At 32.6% G+C, this 17,699-nt stretch overlaps 3 protein-coding genes across 8 annotated transcripts; 1 reads left to right on the top strand and 2 right to left on the bottom strand.

Annotated features, from left to right (window-relative positions):
- Positions 1-293: 293 nt before the first annotated feature.
- LOC103484588 (uncharacterized) lies at positions 294-2,808 on the bottom strand. Of its 2 annotated transcripts, none has more exons than XM_008441734.3 (6): positions 2,597-2,808; positions 2,430-2,499; positions 2,050-2,205; positions 1,845-1,941; positions 1,451-1,697; positions 294-657 (listed from the first exon to the last, which is right to left on the bottom strand). In XM_008441734.3, exons 2-6 carry the CDS (start codon positions 2,454-2,456, stop codon positions 573-575), a joined length of 612 nt encoding a protein of 203 aa, XP_008439956.1. In that variant the 5' UTR covers positions 2,457-2,499; positions 2,597-2,808; the 3' UTR covers positions 294-572. The 2 variants fall into 2 exon arrangements, with proteins under 2 accessions (XP_008439956.1, XP_050944597.1); XM_051088640.1 differs by having other exon boundaries at positions 1,839-1,941; positions 2,597-2,796.
- A 3,642-nt stretch (positions 2,809-6,450) lies between these two features.
- On the bottom strand, positions 6,451-11,587 carry LOC103484587 (probable UDP-3-O-acylglucosamine N-acyltransferase 2, mitochondrial). 5 transcript variants are annotated; one of them, XM_051088639.1, is made up of 11 exons: positions 11,090-11,587; positions 10,740-10,950; positions 10,562-10,638; positions 10,102-10,151; positions 9,683-9,747; positions 9,528-9,579; positions 9,354-9,424; positions 9,146-9,212; positions 8,685-8,844; positions 8,458-8,602; positions 6,451-6,881 (listed from the first exon to the last, which is right to left on the bottom strand). In XM_051088639.1, exons 1-9 carry the CDS (start codon positions 11,235-11,237, stop codon positions 8,794-8,796), a joined length of 792 nt encoding a protein of 263 aa, XP_050944596.1. In that variant the 5' UTR covers positions 11,238-11,587; the 3' UTR covers positions 6,451-6,881; positions 8,458-8,602; positions 8,685-8,793. The 5 variants fall into 5 exon arrangements, with proteins under 5 accessions (XP_050944596.1, XP_050944595.1, XP_050944594.1 ...); XM_051088638.1 differs by having other exon boundaries at positions 8,763-8,844; positions 11,090-11,580; XM_051088637.1 differs by having other exon boundaries at positions 6,520-6,881; positions 8,685-8,834; positions 11,090-11,577.
- Positions 11,588-11,615: 28 nt separating this feature from the next.
- On the top strand, positions 11,616-13,754 carry LOC103484583 (putative F-box protein At3g21120). The gene is made up of 2 exons (XM_008441728.3): positions 11,616-13,196; positions 13,387-13,754. The coding sequence occupies exon 1, from the start codon at positions 12,042-12,044 to the stop codon at positions 13,188-13,190; it is 1,149 nt and encodes a 382-aa protein (XP_008439950.1). The 5' UTR covers positions 11,616-12,041; the 3' UTR covers positions 13,191-13,196; positions 13,387-13,754.
- Positions 13,755-17,699: the final 3,945 nt, after the last annotated feature.

Here is a 17,699-nt window from a genome sequence, read left to right as displayed (position 1 = left end):
GTCATCCTCAACGCAAATTTATTAATTCCTGTGCAAATGCTGACTCAAGATTTTAATATATATATATATCATACAATAATAACCAAATTTGCATCAAATATCAATAGTATAGAGCTTCCAAATTTCTCTGCCAAAAGAACATATGTAGTGGCCTAGCCGAATTCCAAACTATTAATTTAATACACAATAAATTTAAACATTTATGAGACCAAATGCAATAATTACCGATTAGGCAACCATTGACCTTTTCTTTTAATACTATCTTTAATTTATAATTATGATAGAGAAAAATATACCGAAGAAGGGACAAGTAGTAGATTCAGATTAAGGGATGTATATGTATTATGTATACACTAATTATAAATGGGACCTCCATTGGTGAAAGACTAATTTCCTTCGGATTCTCTACACCTCCCGTAGGCTACAACTGCCCTTATTTTTTAATCCCTTTCCGAAATTCAACACACACACACACACACACACAGATATATATAGCTATACTAAACAAAAGTATAATACATCATATATCACCAAAAAAGAGTTCGTCACCTAACGGTTTGGACTATTGACTTCTATGAACCCAGCTCGCTTTCTTCTACTTTGAGCAATCCAGATGAAAATGTCAAGTATATCAGCAACATAGTTCCCACGCACGACCTGCACCCATGTATTTCATTATCATTTTATATTGTTAAGTACGTATAACTATATTCTACCTTCTAATGTAACTATAACTCACTAGCCTTCATCAGTTTATTATTATTATTATTATTATTATTATTTTTTACCGTTTTATTGGAATTTTCATGTACTGTCCAATAGATGACTGTTACGGTAGCTTAAGATTTATTGTTTAATTTGTAGTAACCTTTTCGTCTTATGTTTAATGAGTTTTGGAGTTTTTAAAAAGAAAAAAAAAATTGAATATGACATAGACACTACGAACCCCATTCAATGTTTTTTGGATTTTATTGAATAAAGTTCAAAAACTTCTTTAAGATTTCAGGTTTTAAAACCTACACCTTACTGAATGATGACAACGTGAACCATCAAATATTAATGGGTGAAAATGACAAAATTAAACCTAGGATTATTTTTCCAAAAAAAAAAAAAAAAAAAATCTAAGATAGCATATATATATATTGAATTGACATATTTTAAAATTCATATAAAATTGAAAGTTTAATTTCGAATCCAATACATCAAGTCATCAACTATAAATTATTTGGGTTAAAAATTTAAAAACTCGGTTAAAAGTTAAAATTATAAAATTGAAAATTGACATTTAATTGAGAACATTCATACATTGATAAGCCAAAAAGATAGATACGAATTTAAAAGTGAAAAAGCAGTATTTAAAAAAAGGGAATTAAAAGGTATTAATTTTGAAATCAAAACCTATAAATAATGCATTGAATTGTTAAGATAAAAACAAAAGGAATGAGCTTACAATGTGGCGCAGAACAAAAAAATCTTCCTGGGGTCCAAGTACCAACTGCAAGGTTGTGGAGACCGCTTGAAGCTGTTCCTTCTAATGCTCAGCTTTTCGGCGCCGACGCTCCATTGGGTGCTACTAATCGCTGTCTCATGGCTCAGTGCGCCGACGCCGACGCCGCCGCTGCCACCGACCACCAATTCTTCTCTCCCCACCACCGCCTGCTTTTCCAGCGTGCTCGACCCTCCTCCTCCTCCTCCCCCTACCACACATACACCGCGACATTTATTGATGGGCAAAATTAATTAAAAATAACATAAGGGTAAGGCATATCCAATTGTTAATGTATGGTTTTGGTGGAAACTTGCAAGTGCTGAGCACGTGCTTTCCGAAGTTAAGTTACTTTTACCTAATGGAGATATGGACTCTCCTGCTTCATCACCATCACCATTATCTTGCCCTATCTTGCTTCCGCCACGTAACATTCCTTTTCTACTAAAATTCCTCTGCATTTTCCATATATATTACAATATTATTTCCTCTTTTAATTAACCTCTTTAATACGTCAATTTTTCAACTTTTTTCTTTACAGTAAAAATTAAAAAAAAACACACTGAAATTCTTGAATTGTGAGAAATTTCCTTGTTGGAAAGATTGTCCATATCGATGATGAAGCTATCAGATTTTGTATTGTACTGAAATCTGTTTGTTTGATCGGAAATCACTGCCTTTTCTAACCCACTGTTCACCTCTCCAGGAGTAATAACACCCTGAACGAAAGAATCAAAAACACGATTCAATGTCCAAATGGTTAAAAGTAAAAGACCACTGTGCAGGAAAATTAAATTAAAATTAAAAATAAAAAGGGTATGGGAAACAAGCAAGATTAATAAATTGATTATGACACAAAATCCAATGGAACAGTTGAAAAGCGTAAATCATTAGTTTAGAGAAGGGAACCAAAAAAAGAAAAAAAAAAGAAAAAAAGGCTTACCGACTTTGGAATGTCCGCCAATTCCATTGAAGCAAGAAATTAAGAAGAAGAGGTTGGAGAAATGGGGGCACTGAATGAATGAAAGAAAGAGTCGAGAAAGAATTCAAGAACAGTTACGTTCTGAATAGATGTAAGTTAGGTTAATGAAAAGAGACAAGGAAACGAACCTCAGGAAGATCCTTGTTCGTCTTTCTTTTCTTGTAAATTTGCTACAATCAATATATACGAAGACGACTTACAGTATCCTTTCTCAAAGAAATGATCCGAAATCTGATTGATTTTGAAATTGAGTAAGTTGAAGACGAAGAGAATACTTTTATTTAATCGCAGAGGATGAGAAACAGAGGAAAAGGGAGAAGAGAACGGAATGAATTGGTAAATTAGAAGACTTTGCCTCTACATTTATATATACACATTATTATATTATATGGACTAAAATTGAAGACATAGGATAGTTTTTTTTAATTTCCTTTATTTAGAGAAACAAAGCAATTTTACCCAACACAACAAATGAATTTGGAGATGGAAATTTGTGTAATAGGTGGCCGAATTTTGTCATACTATCTCCCTTCTACCCTTTACACTTCTAAACCTATAATTTTATGATACAAATCAACATTAAAAAGGTTTTATTAAATTTATTTTATATCTTACAATAATAAATTTTTACCTTTCATTTTGATTAACTCTTTTTTTCCTATTAGGTAATAAGTTGTTATAACTTTAGAAGCAGAGGGACCAAATAGTTTCGTACCCGATACCAAATTCAAGAACTAAATTGTTATATATTGCGATCAAAATAAAATAAATGAATGGTAAATTAATATGTCATTTGATAATACGTTAAATATGTGCCAACTATAGAAATTAGTATAGTATAAATTTAGTTTTTCGAAGATCAACATTTTAATTGAGATGATGTTAACTCTTGAACTATTATATTTAGTTCTTTTTCTTTAATTTAGTCTATTATTTAATTCTTCGTGTTTTTAACATTTTTTTTAAAGTAGCATTTAAGAGTGAGTTACTGCGATTTTTAATTATAATAGTTTGTGTTTGGAGTATAGATTATTTTAGTTTGAAGAAAAAATAATAAACAATGTAGCAAATAATAAAAAAGAATGATAAATGTTAAATAGTATTTAGTGTACTAATTATTATAGTCTTGCCTAATCCTCGTTTCAAAAGACGTACGAAGTATATAAGAGAAATTGTGTGTTGGTATAAAATGGACCCAGAAATAGTTGGCGTTGCAATAATTGTTGAAGGGAAGGTTAGAAGAAGCATATGGCAATGGCAATGCCAACAAATTCGGACTTGAAATAATCTGTCTTAATTCTTTTTCCTTTCTTTAGTTTCAATCATAACTTTGGGAGATTTAAACAATCTTATCCAATATAAGCAACCCAAGCTACCTTACCAAACATTATCAAATAATCAAAATATATCAACTATACCATATTCCTTCCTCTTAATTAATTAAGATGTTGAAACTTTATCTTCCCTCCTTATAAATTATAAATTTTGTTATATTATAAAGTTTCTAAAAATATTTACAAACACAGTAAAATATCACGACGAACAATTATCCACATTAATCTATAGTAGCTGATAGACAAATATACTAGTCTATCTCGGTGTATCGTAGTCTATAGTAGATAAACAATGATATTCTCTTATATTTTATAAATATTTTGATTCATTTTGCTATATTTGAAAACAATCGCTACAAAATCTTATTTATTTTTTTTATTTTTATATCATTCTTAAATACAAGCAAAAATCACCGACATGTGATATATATATATTGATCTATTAGTAATCTAATTTTCTTATTTGAACATTAGATTAAAAAAATTAACCTTAAATTTCATGCTTGGAACAAATAGTTGGTTATTATACCATCTTAATTAGATTGTTTTGGTTTGAGGTGTAGATTGTTTTAGTTTGAATTATAATAACATATACTTGAATCGTAAACTATCTTAGAGGTTTGAGAAGAAATCAACACATACAATAGTAAAAAAAAAAAAAAAAAAAAAAAAAGAAACCGATTGAGTATAAAATAATAAAATTCATAACAAATAGGAAATAACAGATCAAAGAAGGATTTGATTGTTATACTTTTGAGTATAAAAGTATAATGGATGCCTTCAATTAGCTGAGATGGATGGGGGAGGTATTTAAATAGTGAAATTGGGTAGGTCAAATTTAAGTGATGAGTTTGATTTTATTTCAGATGTCATGTATTATCAATTAAAGAGAGACACATGTATCTTGAATTAGGTTAATAAATGCAATCATAATAAAATAAAAGAAAGTTAAGTCCATGCAGGTGTGTATTTTTAACCTAATCGGCTTAGCTGCTCTTTGGACTTTATGGATCTAAAATTAAATTAAATAAAAGTTGGCCTCTTAACTTGTTTTTAGCTCAAAACAATAGTGTTGTTTTAGTTTAATTCAACCTTTTACTTTTTGTTTTTAAATTGATTAGAGTTAATTTATTATTATTTTATACGTCGTTTAAAAATATTAACCATAAAATGACATAATCGATCTTTTTAGGCACACATTCAATTTGTAATTTAGAATTTTAATTAACGTAAAACAAGAAAAAGAAACAATTATGTTTATTGTATTATTTTTTTTCTCTTAAAAATGGCAATTTAAACCATGTGGGATTGATTATTATTATTATTATTATTTGTTTTTAATCTTTCACATAGTTACTAAAATAGTCTTTCTTAATTTCTTTTTGTCTTTTATTTTGTTTTTATTGATACATCCCTCACATTTTCATTTTCTTCACCTTCCAGAATTTGATATCCATATAGATTTTTTTCCCTATATTATTGATGGAGTATATCACCTCTACAAGAATATTGATAACATTTTGTATCTTAAACTTGGCACAAGGTTCATACAGAATTTTCATTTCCTATCAGAATATTGATAAATGTGACAATTACAAATATAACTAATAAATTTATACAATCTAAAATATAACAAAATATAGGTTTGAGAGTCCAAACAATTTAAACATCAAATTATTATTAGAATGAGTTTAGTTCGAAGTGATATATGTTAATACACCACCAAGAATGTTAGCAATTCTAATAAAAATATATATTTTTTTCATTTGTCAACCCTTTCACCTTTCGGTGTGATTATTTCTAAGAATACAAAATTAGAATCTAATTTTGATGATACATATCTAATGGAAAAAATCAAAATGATAATAATAATAAAATTACGTCATTCCCAACCACCAAACTAAAAAAACCAACACTTGTCAATTCTCAAAGGAATTTAGGATAAGATTTGAGGGAGAGCCGAAAAACTGTCATTTGAACCGTACCTGGATGGATTCTGGTGAGCACTATGGAATAATCTGCGGAATATGGGGAGCTAAGCTGGGAGTAGTTACCATAGAATTTTAAAACTATACTACATCATTATATTACATGTTCAAAATATGACATTACAAATATATATGCTCATAATGGGCTTCATGTTTGTGGTCAATTAATATATATATTGTAGGTTGGATAAAGCCTAGAGCTAAATATATTTTGTGGAAAAAATGGCACTTGATTTCTGTTCAGACTGCTTCAGAGTTGGTCCTTATTAATGAGGCACATATTTTATCGATGTTCATGAAAGAAAATAAACTAAAGCTATTTCCAAGTTGGGATTTATTCTGAATTTGAATATACTTGATGGAGTTGACATAGTTTATAAATTATAGGGAGTGCCCACATTTGACCTTTTACTATATAGTTGAAAAGCTTGGAGTTATTTTTTTGTGGGTTGTCCTGTCGATTGCAAATGCAAACAAATGTCTACAAAAGGGTCTACTTGTGACCATTTCTGACTTTCTGACACTTAGTTTAAGAGAAAGCAATACAAGGCCCACTGGGACCAAGCCCAATATCTACCCCACTTTACCTAGTCGCATCTTTTAAAGATTCACACAGTGTGACATAAATTGCACTCCTAGCAAATGTTGAGATTTAAGATGTATAGGGTTGAATCAACTAAGGTTTAGTATTATGCATGTTGATAAAATAAGATGGATGCAACTGAAATGTGCCCAAACCACTACTGATCCCAGCTTTTAACACACGTTTGAGATCCAAATCAATACAATCGAGATAACAAGCCGGAAAAGTGTAGGTCAAGAAGAAGTTGGTGGAAATTAAGAATTTAAAACTTAAAACAAGATTGTTCCATGCTTTACAAACGAGTCTGCAAATAGGTAAATTTGAATAAGGGGAGTTTGGAGAGTATTACTTGAATGATATGTTCTGGTGGAAGCTTCGAATTTAATTTCATAATTGTTATCTTATTACTTCTCTGCTTCTTCTGCCCATCCTCGAACAGCTGCCCATGAATCAAATCAAAAATCCACCAGCAGCCCATGAATGATATCAAAAAGCCAAAATCCACCAGCTGCCACAGTATACATTAGCCATCAGGGTTTCTCTATTTATAATCAGCACAAAATCGAGCAAAAAATCAACATTACATGTTATATTGTAATACATGTGGGATGGAGAGGGGATCGTTTTGTAATATAACTCTTCAATATTGAATGTAAGTTTTTAAAAATCATATACTAATGAATATAACAGAAATTCTAAATCAACATTTCTAATAATCAACATTATATGTTATATAACAGACAAAAAACCATTACTAAAATCGTTTATTAGAAAAATACGTACATACAATTTTGAGTTTAGACTGCATGAGAGATACATTTTCACTACTTGCCGGACATGAAATGATGGGATCTTTTTTGAAATAAATACTTGCATGCTTCAGTAAATATAAAATATACATCACGAAGAACTGAAAAATGAAAAAATGGTGTAACTTTGACAGAAATCAAAGGAATGATGATCAGTAATGTATCATATTCTATAAAAAATTGTAAAAACTTGTGTAATATTATTTTCTCCTTGTTTTCTTATTAACTGTCAATGTGTTGAGTCTCTACGTGGCAGGGTTGTGATGGGTCAATGTTTTTGAGGTCTTGATCTATCTATAAGGCTAAAATAGACTCATTTCCCAATCTTGAGTCTTAAATATAATTGACAAAGTTAAGACTAAATTGGAAAAAGAGCTTGCCCTAGGTGGGTCTTCTGCACAATCCTTGCGGAGATGTAGTTGTCGCCGTAGGAAGCAGGAACAAATATAATTTTCTAAATCTTTGGTTTGGCTTTTGTTCTTTTTTGTCCTTTTTAGTGATTATAATGGAGGAAGATTGAATGATGGATGATAACAGATCCACAGACCTTAGTGGGAAGTTGAAATGGATGGAGAGATGGAAGAGATTGCTTCAGAGTAGAAGCACTTGTGAATCTAATCCCGCCTATAGAACGTTTGTAAGCCATGGACCTCTTTGGATTTAGTTTGTTTAGATGTTATTTCGAGTGGTGCAAAAAAAATTGTAATTGCGGTGTGGGTGGTACTTCAAGTATGTTTCAGTTGTGATTTCTTCTGCAATATTCTTTGTGGATATAATGTTATGTAATCAGTACGGATCAAAAATGAACTCATTGAAGCAAGCATTATTAACTATGAATTTAGCTAATAGACTTGGCCAAATAAAGTAGGTTGTGAGTTCCACAAGCTAAACCATATCCATAAGAAATAAAAAGCCACAAATCACTTTGAACCGAATACTTGGGTAGGATCGAGACCATGTTACATTAACTGAAAAATGAATAAGAAAAAATATAATTTGATTGTTATCCTCTGTTTTCATATATAGAAGAAAAGATAGAACGAATCACTGCATCTAATAAGGTGTTCCCAATCAATGAGAAAGCTTTTGTCTTTGAATCTTTATGCAATAGAGTACACAGAGAACATGTTCAATAATTGAGTATATGGCAGCTGAGTAATAATAATCTAATTGATAGCAAAGATATTCTTTTTGAGGTAAGAAACAAAAAACACAGCAACTATCAACTAAGTGGTTAGCTGAGAATCTAAAAATGTTAGTCATAGCAGCACTTACTTCCACTCTTGCATGACTTGAATGTCCAAACTCGTATGATGTTAGTCCGTAACAGATGAAAGGAGCTTGAAGTTTTCTGATTTCATTTCTTCCTCGATGCCAGAGAATGCTTAGCGACATGTCTTCTCCATGCAGAGATTGGTATCTACAGGGAAAAAAAACCCAATGGTTCAAGGATTGATGAATCTTGTAGTTACAATTGATGACAGTCAACATCAACTCATAACCTATAAGTTTGATTCAGTATTCTTGAACCCTCAAAATGTTGTACATAGGCAAAAGTAAAACCAATATACAATCCTTACAGCAGGAAAGCCACCATAATCCCCAGGTTCCTTAATGTCTTTGGTGACACAACTCAAGGCAGCAAGCCGCACCTGCAGACGTCTACCAGTTAGACACCTCAGTCCAAAACTTCTATTCCGTAAAAGCAGAACCACAAAATATCTAAATCTGCTTCGTGGCTCATAGTAAATAATTGAGTACGAAACATTTATCTTTTCTGTTTAATCATGAATCTTAGGAGCGTTATCTAATAGCTTTGAGCAGTTTTTTTGTCTTCTTTGAATATTTTGTGTTCTTATATTTTGAGCATTACTCTCCTTTTATTATATATATATATTTAGAGAAGTCTCTTGTCATTCTATCAATGAAAAGTTATGTTTCTTTTAAGAAAAAAGAGATTTACTTTTGATCCAACTGATACGTGATCACGGATAGCTACTCTCCCACCCAATGTTACATAGTCCCCTATCCTGAAAGAAATGAGTCATCCAAAGTCATTGCTGGAAGAATTGTAAGCATAAACAAAGCTCTCATTAAAAAAATTGAATCTAAATTGAATAGGCAGTCTTAAGAAATCATAGCAGAGTTTGAGAGAAGCAAAAGAAATGTACGTCACGGATCCTGCAATTCCCACTTGTCCACAAAGCAAGCAGCAATCTCCAATAATTACATTATGGCCGATCTAAAAAGCCAGAAAGAGTTTGAGAGTCACTATGATGATTTTGACTATGAATTATTGAAGTGTGTGTGGGTAGATGTGTGGTGGCCAGTGGGAGAGGAAAAACCTGAACCAAATTGTCAATTTTTGTATTATTGCCTATGATAGTATCTCTCCAACTGCATAGACAGAGCACTGTATTAGAAATTTAGAATGTCAGCTCATCCTATTCCCAAAAGCAATGACATTCAAGAAAATATATCTAGTCCATTACAGCAGTACCTCCCTCTGTCAATGCATGTATTGGAACCAATTTCTACATTCATTCCTATCTTGACATTCAGCATCTAAGAAAGAAGGGAAGAACATATATGAAAACATTTTCAGGTGGTAATATAAAAGGAAGTTGTTATTGGCAATATCTTTTATTGCTTCTACCCAAAATAACTCTACATCCTGATACCAGAGATGTAGTAATAGAAGTCCGAAAACCATAGTTAATTATTGAGTATAAGAGATTTACACATGGAAAGCACGATATGAAGTGTGTCAAAACAAGTAATTCGTTAATTCATGAGTGGATGTTGTGGAAACTAGTAGCTGTTGAAGAACTTGCACGACAGATTTGTTAAACTCTTTATTCTTAAATTGTTCAATCAAAGAATCGAGAGATAATGGAAATAAAGGTTTGTGACACAAACTTGAGGTTTCTTTTTCATTGTTCCTTGCTCATCCACAAAAAATCCAAATCCTGCATAGAGAAAATATTGGAATTAGCAACTTGATTTGATTAATCTTGGAAGTAAAACATTCATTTAATAAATAAAGATGGCCTAGAGTTCACAACTACTGCAGTTATAAGTTCCATGGAGAACATTGACTTGGAATTTCAACATGTAGGCATCAGTACTAGTAGCCAATGCGTTTCATCGAATATTTTCCCTTTTGCGGCTAGAACTCTATTTGAACTCTATACTGTTAGCATTAGGTCATGAAATTTTATCCATAAAACTTGATGAGACTGAGATTTGAATATTTGGGTTGGTAAGTTAAGTCTCTCCCTGCTATTTTCTAAATTAACATGAATTGCAGTGCCTTCTTTATGATGTTAGTCTAATTCCCATAACTTCCATCAATTGAGTTAATGAAAATTAGTCTTACCATCTTGACCAACGCATACTCCATTGTGGATAACGCAAAAATCACCTACGGTGCAATTACTAAGTGCAACATTAAACCTAGAGATTGGAGGCAAAAAAATTACAACGTAAATGTAAGAATTCATAATTTGAAAACTACGGAAAGCTGTGTTTGAGTCCCATCAAAGAAGATAACAAACCCGATCTTTGTTGATTGACCAATTGTAACAGCATGACCAATAACAGAACCTGATCCAATATGCACACTTGGACCAACGACAGAATTCGAGTGAACCACCGCACCAATCTCGACAACTGCTGTTGGATCAATGGAAGCGGAGTGGTGGAAAGTCCCACCCCCATTGTGCCATGTACGAAATCCAAGGCAATTTACTGCAGCATCACCTTCTACTATGCAAAAAAAAAAAAAAAAAAAAAAAAAAAAAGGAAAAAAGGAAAGCTAAGTTGTTGAAAAATTGTAAACATTTCCTAAAAGAATGAGCTAAACTGAAACGCAAGAGCTGGAGATTGGAGAAGAACTAAACCTTACCAGTGGTGACGGAGGAGTGGGAAAAACTACAAAGGCTACCGATCTTAGAAGGGAACCGAGTTCGAAAATTGGAAGCGGAACGGGTAAGTGAAGTAGACAAGCACCGAGCAACATAGGTAGAAGCAAAGCGTCTGACAAGAATTTCCATGGCCGACAAAAACAGAGGAAGTATCAATCGTTACTCCGTGAAAGAAAGCCTTCGACGATGAAGTGTGAGCTGAGCTAACTACCAAAGTTGCTTTTCAGTAGCCGATGGGTCGGGTTGGACAAAGATTCCCATGGGTCGGGTCACCGCCTCGATGGATACGGAGAATCGTTGACCCCGCGCCCGCACCTTTTTCCGGGACGAGGATGGTCACCACTGTTGGCCCGGCCCATTACCAACCCTAGCGCTGCCTCTCAGCTTCAGATGAAGGAATTGATTGAACCCAAATAACAACAAAATTCAAGGACTGTAGTGTCATACTAAAACAAAGCATTTATTAATTAATATCTAAATATCAAATTTAAGCGAGATATTTAAATTAGAGGATAATAATAATAGAAGAACATATGGGTTCGGTTCAAAATCATAAATGACATCTTGAACTTCTTCATTCTTCATGGAGATTCTCTCCGATTGTGAATTTTGATATAGCAACATGATATTTGGATAACATACTAAAATTCTGAAAAGAAATTAAAATGCATTTAGATAAAAGAATAAAAATAAAAGTATGATTAGTTAGTTTTTGTTTGTTCTTCAAAATCAAAATAACAGATTTTTCATTTGGGACCCGCATGGGGACCATCCGTACAAACAAATAAACCCTAATATCCGTACAAAAGGGAAAAGAATCTGAATTTCCCCAATTTCTTTATTAATAATTCCCTCATTCAATCTTGATCGCAGCCACGCACCGCCGCGCCAAACCTCTGATCCCATCTTTGATTCATCTGCAGGTGGTCGAGGATGGAGAAAAAGTGGAAAGGTGAGATTAAGAAATTATCAAATTCGGAGTTTCCACCTGATAATATAATTCAGGTAATACTCTCGAAAGTCCCTTTATTCAATTTGACCAGTTGCAGGCTCGTTTGTAAATCATGGAACAATCTTGTTTTAACTTGTAAGTTTGATCCTTCACTCTTCATTTCCCTTGCCTATGATTGTCCCTCTCGCACTCTCTATTGTGTGGACTTCGATCCTATGTATTCGGAAGGAATGAATAGTGTTGGTTCATTTAGCTTCCATCCTAAATTTTCCACCAGTTCCAGTTCCATCTCCATTATCAATGCCTGCAACGGACTCCTTTCTCTTCTTATCTCTAAAAGAAAACCAGGATCTGTATCTTATGTTCTTGGCATATTAAACCCCATGACAAACGAGTACTTCAAATTTCCCGCTGAGAAATCGAAATCACATTGTTGTTGTGGTAGACTATATAGCTACGGATTAGGATTCAATCCTAAAAAAAAGCAGTACAAAATAGCAAGAACCTCCTTTAGACCCGATGAATCCACTACCTTAGTAGAGATTTTTGCGTTTGGTTCTATTTACCAAGTTTGGACCTCTGTTGGGTTTTTGCCTTCTCTTGTCGTTGAAGACCATGGCGTTTATTTCAATGGAGGCCTCTACTGGGTCGCAAACCAGCCGGACCCACATGATTCTTCTATTAGTACCATTTACCGTTTGGATATAGAAAATGAGAATCTAGAGAAAATTTCATGTCCCCAACATCTCGGTGGTCATTTTTTCTTTGGAGTTTTTGATGGTACCCTCTATCTAACTGTTTCCAAGAATAACAAGTACCAGGTGTGGAAGATGAAAGATAATTTTTCATGGATTAAAGCATTTGTTATATCTAGTCCAAGAAATTTGTGTCATCCTGACCATCCTCACCAACCTTGGGGAGTATCTCAGCTCGATCCCATCAAAGCTTGTGAAGATGGGAAGATATTGTGTCTTCTTGCGGGACTCCATTTAATACTGTATGACCCCAAGACTAAGAGCGCGGAGATATTGACTGATCAAAGTGTTAAAGTTGAGAAACATCTTCATGTTCATCATATTGACTCCTTCAATTTTAATTCTCTCCCCAACATTTTGGCAGGAAACAGTTGAATGATGGTACGTAGGACTTTTTTTTAAAAAAATTTATTTGTTTACTGTTATCGACTGTAAACTCTCTGCATTCACTTTTGACTCGTTGACAAAATGTTCTAAATTTTTGTTCTCTTGAATAAGTAGTAAATTCTGATATGATAACATTGCCTATGGATGATAATTTAAGGTCACTGTTTCTTGCAATGTTGAACAGAGATTGTTAGCATCAAAGGGGCTGTTCAAAATGCAATGGTGCTCCTTTGCTGATTATCGTTGGGGGAGAGTCTGTTTAGCTTGTTCAAAGTGCATTGGTGTTGGCCCAAGAAAGCTTCCAATGCCCTTCTACACTAACGGTCCTTAGTTAAATGTTCAGACAAAATCACAAAAATCCTTTGGTCTAGTTCAATCTTTGCCTTTTTTTGGTGCTTGTGATTTGAAAGAAACTCTGGAACCTTTCATGATCAAGAAACTAGCCTGGATTGGTTACTCTTTCTACTTCAACTTTGTCTTTTACCTCTAAATTCTTTTGTAATTACAACCTGAACCTAACTCAAATTTATACTAGTTGGGCTCTTTTCCTGATTTCTGTTAGTTGTTTTTGTGTGTCCCCCCCCCCCCCCCCCCCCCCCCCCCCCCCCCCGTCTTTCTCCTTGATAATGAGAGTTATGTTTGTTATATTAAAAGAAAATCTTAATGATAGATGATCCAAAACATTGCATCAAGTTACTGCTAAGTTTATGTGATATGTCTTTTACCGATAAGGACCCCTTTAGTTCAATAACAATGCTTGCAAGTGTATCCCTATTTTATGCTTTTCAATTATTTATTATTGGATACCATATTGTTAAATAAAATACTGTGTGTTATTGTATTAGTAATTAAGACTACTTGCAACACTTTAAGAAGTCTCAGCTTCTCACTTTTATGAGAAACTCATCTGTAATCTTTTTATTGTTTAAATTGGAATCTTTGAATGGAAAGATACAGATCATTTTTGCTTTTAGATGTTAAAGCAAGCTGGCCCAAATTAGATTAGTTTGAAAACGTTACATTTTTCAATCTTGTAAGCCATTTCCATTATTATTTGCTTCAACTAAACCTTTAATGCGACTTATTCGAGATGGTACCCTGCAACTCTTACATATGAAACTACATGCGTAAAGATAGATCATCCTTATATGTTGTAATGTGATGGATCTGTCAATTTGATTCTTTTTTCTCATATCACAGAATGATGCTATGACAGATATAACCAATATTGTTGTCCTAATTCTCTGACAGTCAATATTATTTTATTAGTCAAACTAAAGTTTGGATGAGTAGAAGGGGAGGTTGTTCATTTTATGTTAGACCAACAATGATTTTAGTGCTTTTGATGATAAGTAGGTTCTGTCCCTTCATTGTTATGATGTGAAAACTAAATAGCACATGTTAGTTATTTTCTAAAGTTAACACAACTTTTCAACTCAAGTGTAATCTCACTGATAGGGAATAAAATCGATGAAAATTTTCAATTTCCATCATAACTACAATTTAAAAGCTTCCAAGTAAGCTTTGGTATAACAATATCTTTACCAAATCAAAATCTTCTATGGTCGGAAAAGTTACTCTCTCTCTCTTTTTCAATTTGGTTTTTACTATGGGTGACTTGGGGAAACTATGGATTCAACGTTAGATGGGTTATTTGTTTGTATTTATAGTGTTCAATGTGGCAGTAGGGATCTTTTTTTAAAATAATGTATTTTAAAAAATTAATTTAAAAAATAGGGTGGAAGCCAAACTATTGACAAAAATATGGTAGTTTTGTGAAAATCTTTGCTTGCGTTGACCCCACTTCCTTTATTTTAAAATTTAAAGATATTGAATATTTTTTTTATTTATTTAATATTAATAGGTGAGTCCCACAGGTTTTAAAGATATTGAATATATTTTTTTATTTATTTCATATTTAATACGTGGGTCCCACATGTTTTTAATTTTAAAGATATTATATCGATAAATCTCCAGACGCCACCGTCGCGGTTGGCACAATGGGTTACTACGCGCCGGAATATCTCCTCACTAGACGAGCTACAGAAAAAACCGATGTGTTTAACTGTCGACGAGATTGAATCCGAGGACTGAGAAGATGACCACCGCGGTCGACGGGATTCATTTTTCGCCGCCGTCTCCATTTTCCTACCCCGTCAATTGCCGCCGTCCTCCACTTTACCTCGCCGCCGTCTGCAATTTCCCCTGTCGCTCGCCGACGTCCTCCACCCTATCTTTTCGATTTCTCCTCGCCTCAATCGCCGCACAAATACTTTAAATTTAAAAATTAAAAACGTGTGGGGCCCACATATTAAATATTAAAAAAATATATATATTTAATATCTTTAAATTTTAAAATAAAAAAAGTGGGGTCCACGCAAACCCGTCCACGACTTCCACATAACTACTCTGTTTTTGTCAATAGTTTGGCTTCACTCTAATTTTGACATTAGTTTTCTAAAATACATTATTCTACAAAAAGATTATGGCAGTAACACTAATAGGTGTGATATAATATTTTTGAAGAAGTAGTTAGTTAAAATAAAAGATAACAGAAGTTTTTTCTTAAACAGAATCGAGAAGTCTCTTGAACTATCTAAATAAATAATTTAAATGTAAATATCAATATTTCTAAGTTTATTGGAAAGTTGTAAATAAATATCAAGAGAGAAAGCTGGGTCTAACAATATCTCAGCAATTCCTTGAGCATAACAGGGATGTTGTTGAAAGCAACTCCATTGTTTCCCATCTTTGTTCATAATAAAAATTGGGTCATTTCGGGAACAATAAAGGAGTAAAACAAAATTGTGTTATTAAAACATCTTTGTTAATCTACGTAAAAACATATCGGTCAATGTTGATTTGTCTTAATTGCCAACAATAATTTTTCATTAACAAATTTTAACAAAAGGTACTCGACTTTCCACTCCGTCTTAAATATATCAATATGGTTGTCGTGAAAATAGAAAAAGGATGACTTATACAATTCTATAATTCTCCTCAATATTGACATACCCAGTTCATGAAGGCCTATTTTCAAGCCCTTACACGTTTCTTAAACCTTTAAGAGGGATGGTCATAGTCTCATGTTGTTTACAGATTTTTGAAGGAGAAAAAAAATAAAAAAAAATACATTAAAAAAATACATAAAATTTTCATCATCAACATAATAGTTTGCTTGATAATCTTAAATTTGATTTGTATGCCTTTGAAAATTTTGATTATCTGACCTTGACTTCTCTTCTAGTCTTCTTCTCCCCTTTATTTTTAGAAAATAATCCATTAGAAATTCTGTTCTCGCCACACCCATCTTTTTCATTTGTTTTTAAAATTTAGTTTTATTAGATAATTATAATTATAATGTATATACGGTAGTATTTTAAAAAAATTATAAATATAACAAAAAAAAATTAAATAGACTAATATTTGTAACGTGAGTTATGTATAATAACATTGTCCATAGACTTTGACAAACTTTGGTTTTAACTTCTTTGAATTATATGTAACCTTCTATCCAAAGAAACCGACGGGAGTCAATGAATAATGATTTGTTTAAAGGGCAAATGGTCAAAAGAGTAAGGCGTGGGAGGAGAAGTCCGTCAAACTCGGAATATCTTTAGTGTCGTCATCTTCCACATATTTCCTTTTCACTACGCAATTTGACAAGCCTGCCAAACCCATTCAGCTGACTTTATTGATGTGGGCAAGTCCCCCTTCGCTTTTGTACAATAATCTTCCTTACCCACTCATTTTGAATTTTCTTGATCAATCAGCTTCCCTTTCCCTCACAATTACTCGTTCCATCCGTACCAAGTGGTAAAGGTACTTTTCGCTAAACTATGGGCTACCCGTTCTTTATAAATACTATATATTATGTAACCCCAATATGAAGCTTACTAATGAGAATTAGTATTGCAAATATCCTAATTAGAGCTATGTCGAATCATGAACTCTACACATGGTGTCATTTCACCATTGAAGGGGGGAAAACAATTCATCAATGTGAGTTCTTTTGAAGGTTAACTTGGACCAAGCATGGTGAAGGAGAGGATGGTTTGATGAATTGCACTGACAATTTATCACGCTAATTGTTGAAGTAGGAAATTTATGAATTGATCCAACTTTTGTGACAAGATAAATTATGGTCCAAGACTTTCATAATTGCTCGGAAAAAAAAGATATAAATTTGGTGAGAATTTTAAAAATTGACAAACAAAAAGATGAAATATTGAATACAAAATTAATTTAATTAATGTAAAAATAAAGGGAAAATATTTACTTTAAAATTGATTAAAAGAAAAGAATTGAATTATTAAACAAATTTGAGGAAAAAAAGAAAAATTTTAATTTAAAAGTACTTTTAAAATTTAAAATTTAACTTGATTTTTGAAAATATAAAAAGAAAGAGTAGTTATAGAGTTAAATTTTTAAAACAATAGATGTTAAAAATAAAATAATAATCAAAACCACAGAGACACAAATAATATGTATGAGTAC

Source organism: Cucumis melo, chromosome 8, assembly GCF_025177605.1.
Source record: "Cucumis melo cultivar AY chromosome 8, USDA_Cmelo_AY_1.0, whole genome shotgun sequence".
Classification (NCBI taxonomy): domain Eukaryota; kingdom Viridiplantae; phylum Streptophyta; class Magnoliopsida; order Cucurbitales; family Cucurbitaceae; genus Cucumis; species Cucumis melo.
Note: the sequence above shows the minus strand (reverse complement) of the source record. Positions and strands in the feature narration are given on the sequence as shown.

Coding starts and splice junctions, on each gene's coding strand:
- LOC103484588 (XM_051088640.1), bottom strand. CDS start 2,456: ATGGAATTGGCGGACATTCCAAAGTCG. Junction 2,206..2,429: donor TGGCGGACATTCCAAAGTCG/GTAAGCCTTTTT, acceptor TCTTTCGTTCAG/GGTGTTATTACTCCTGGAGA. Junction 658..1,450: donor TTTTTGTTCTGCGCCACATT/GTAAGCTCATTC, acceptor ACATGGGTGCAG/GTCGTGCGTGGGAACTATGT.
- LOC103484587 (XM_008441732.3), bottom strand. CDS start 11,237: ATGGAAATTCTTGTCAGACGCTTTGCTTCTACCTATGTTGCTCGGTGC. Junction 10,639..10,739: donor GGTCAATCAACAAAGATCGG/GTTTGTTATCTT, acceptor TCCAATCTCTAG/GTTTAATGTTGCACTTAGTA. Junction 9,748..10,101: donor CAATGAAAAAGAAACCTCAA/GTTTGTGTCACA, acceptor CTTCTTTCTTAG/ATGCTGAATGTCAAGATAGG.
- LOC103484583 (XM_008441728.3), top strand. CDS start 12,042: ATGGAGAAAAAGTGGAAAGGTGAGATTAAGAAATTATCAAATTCGGAG.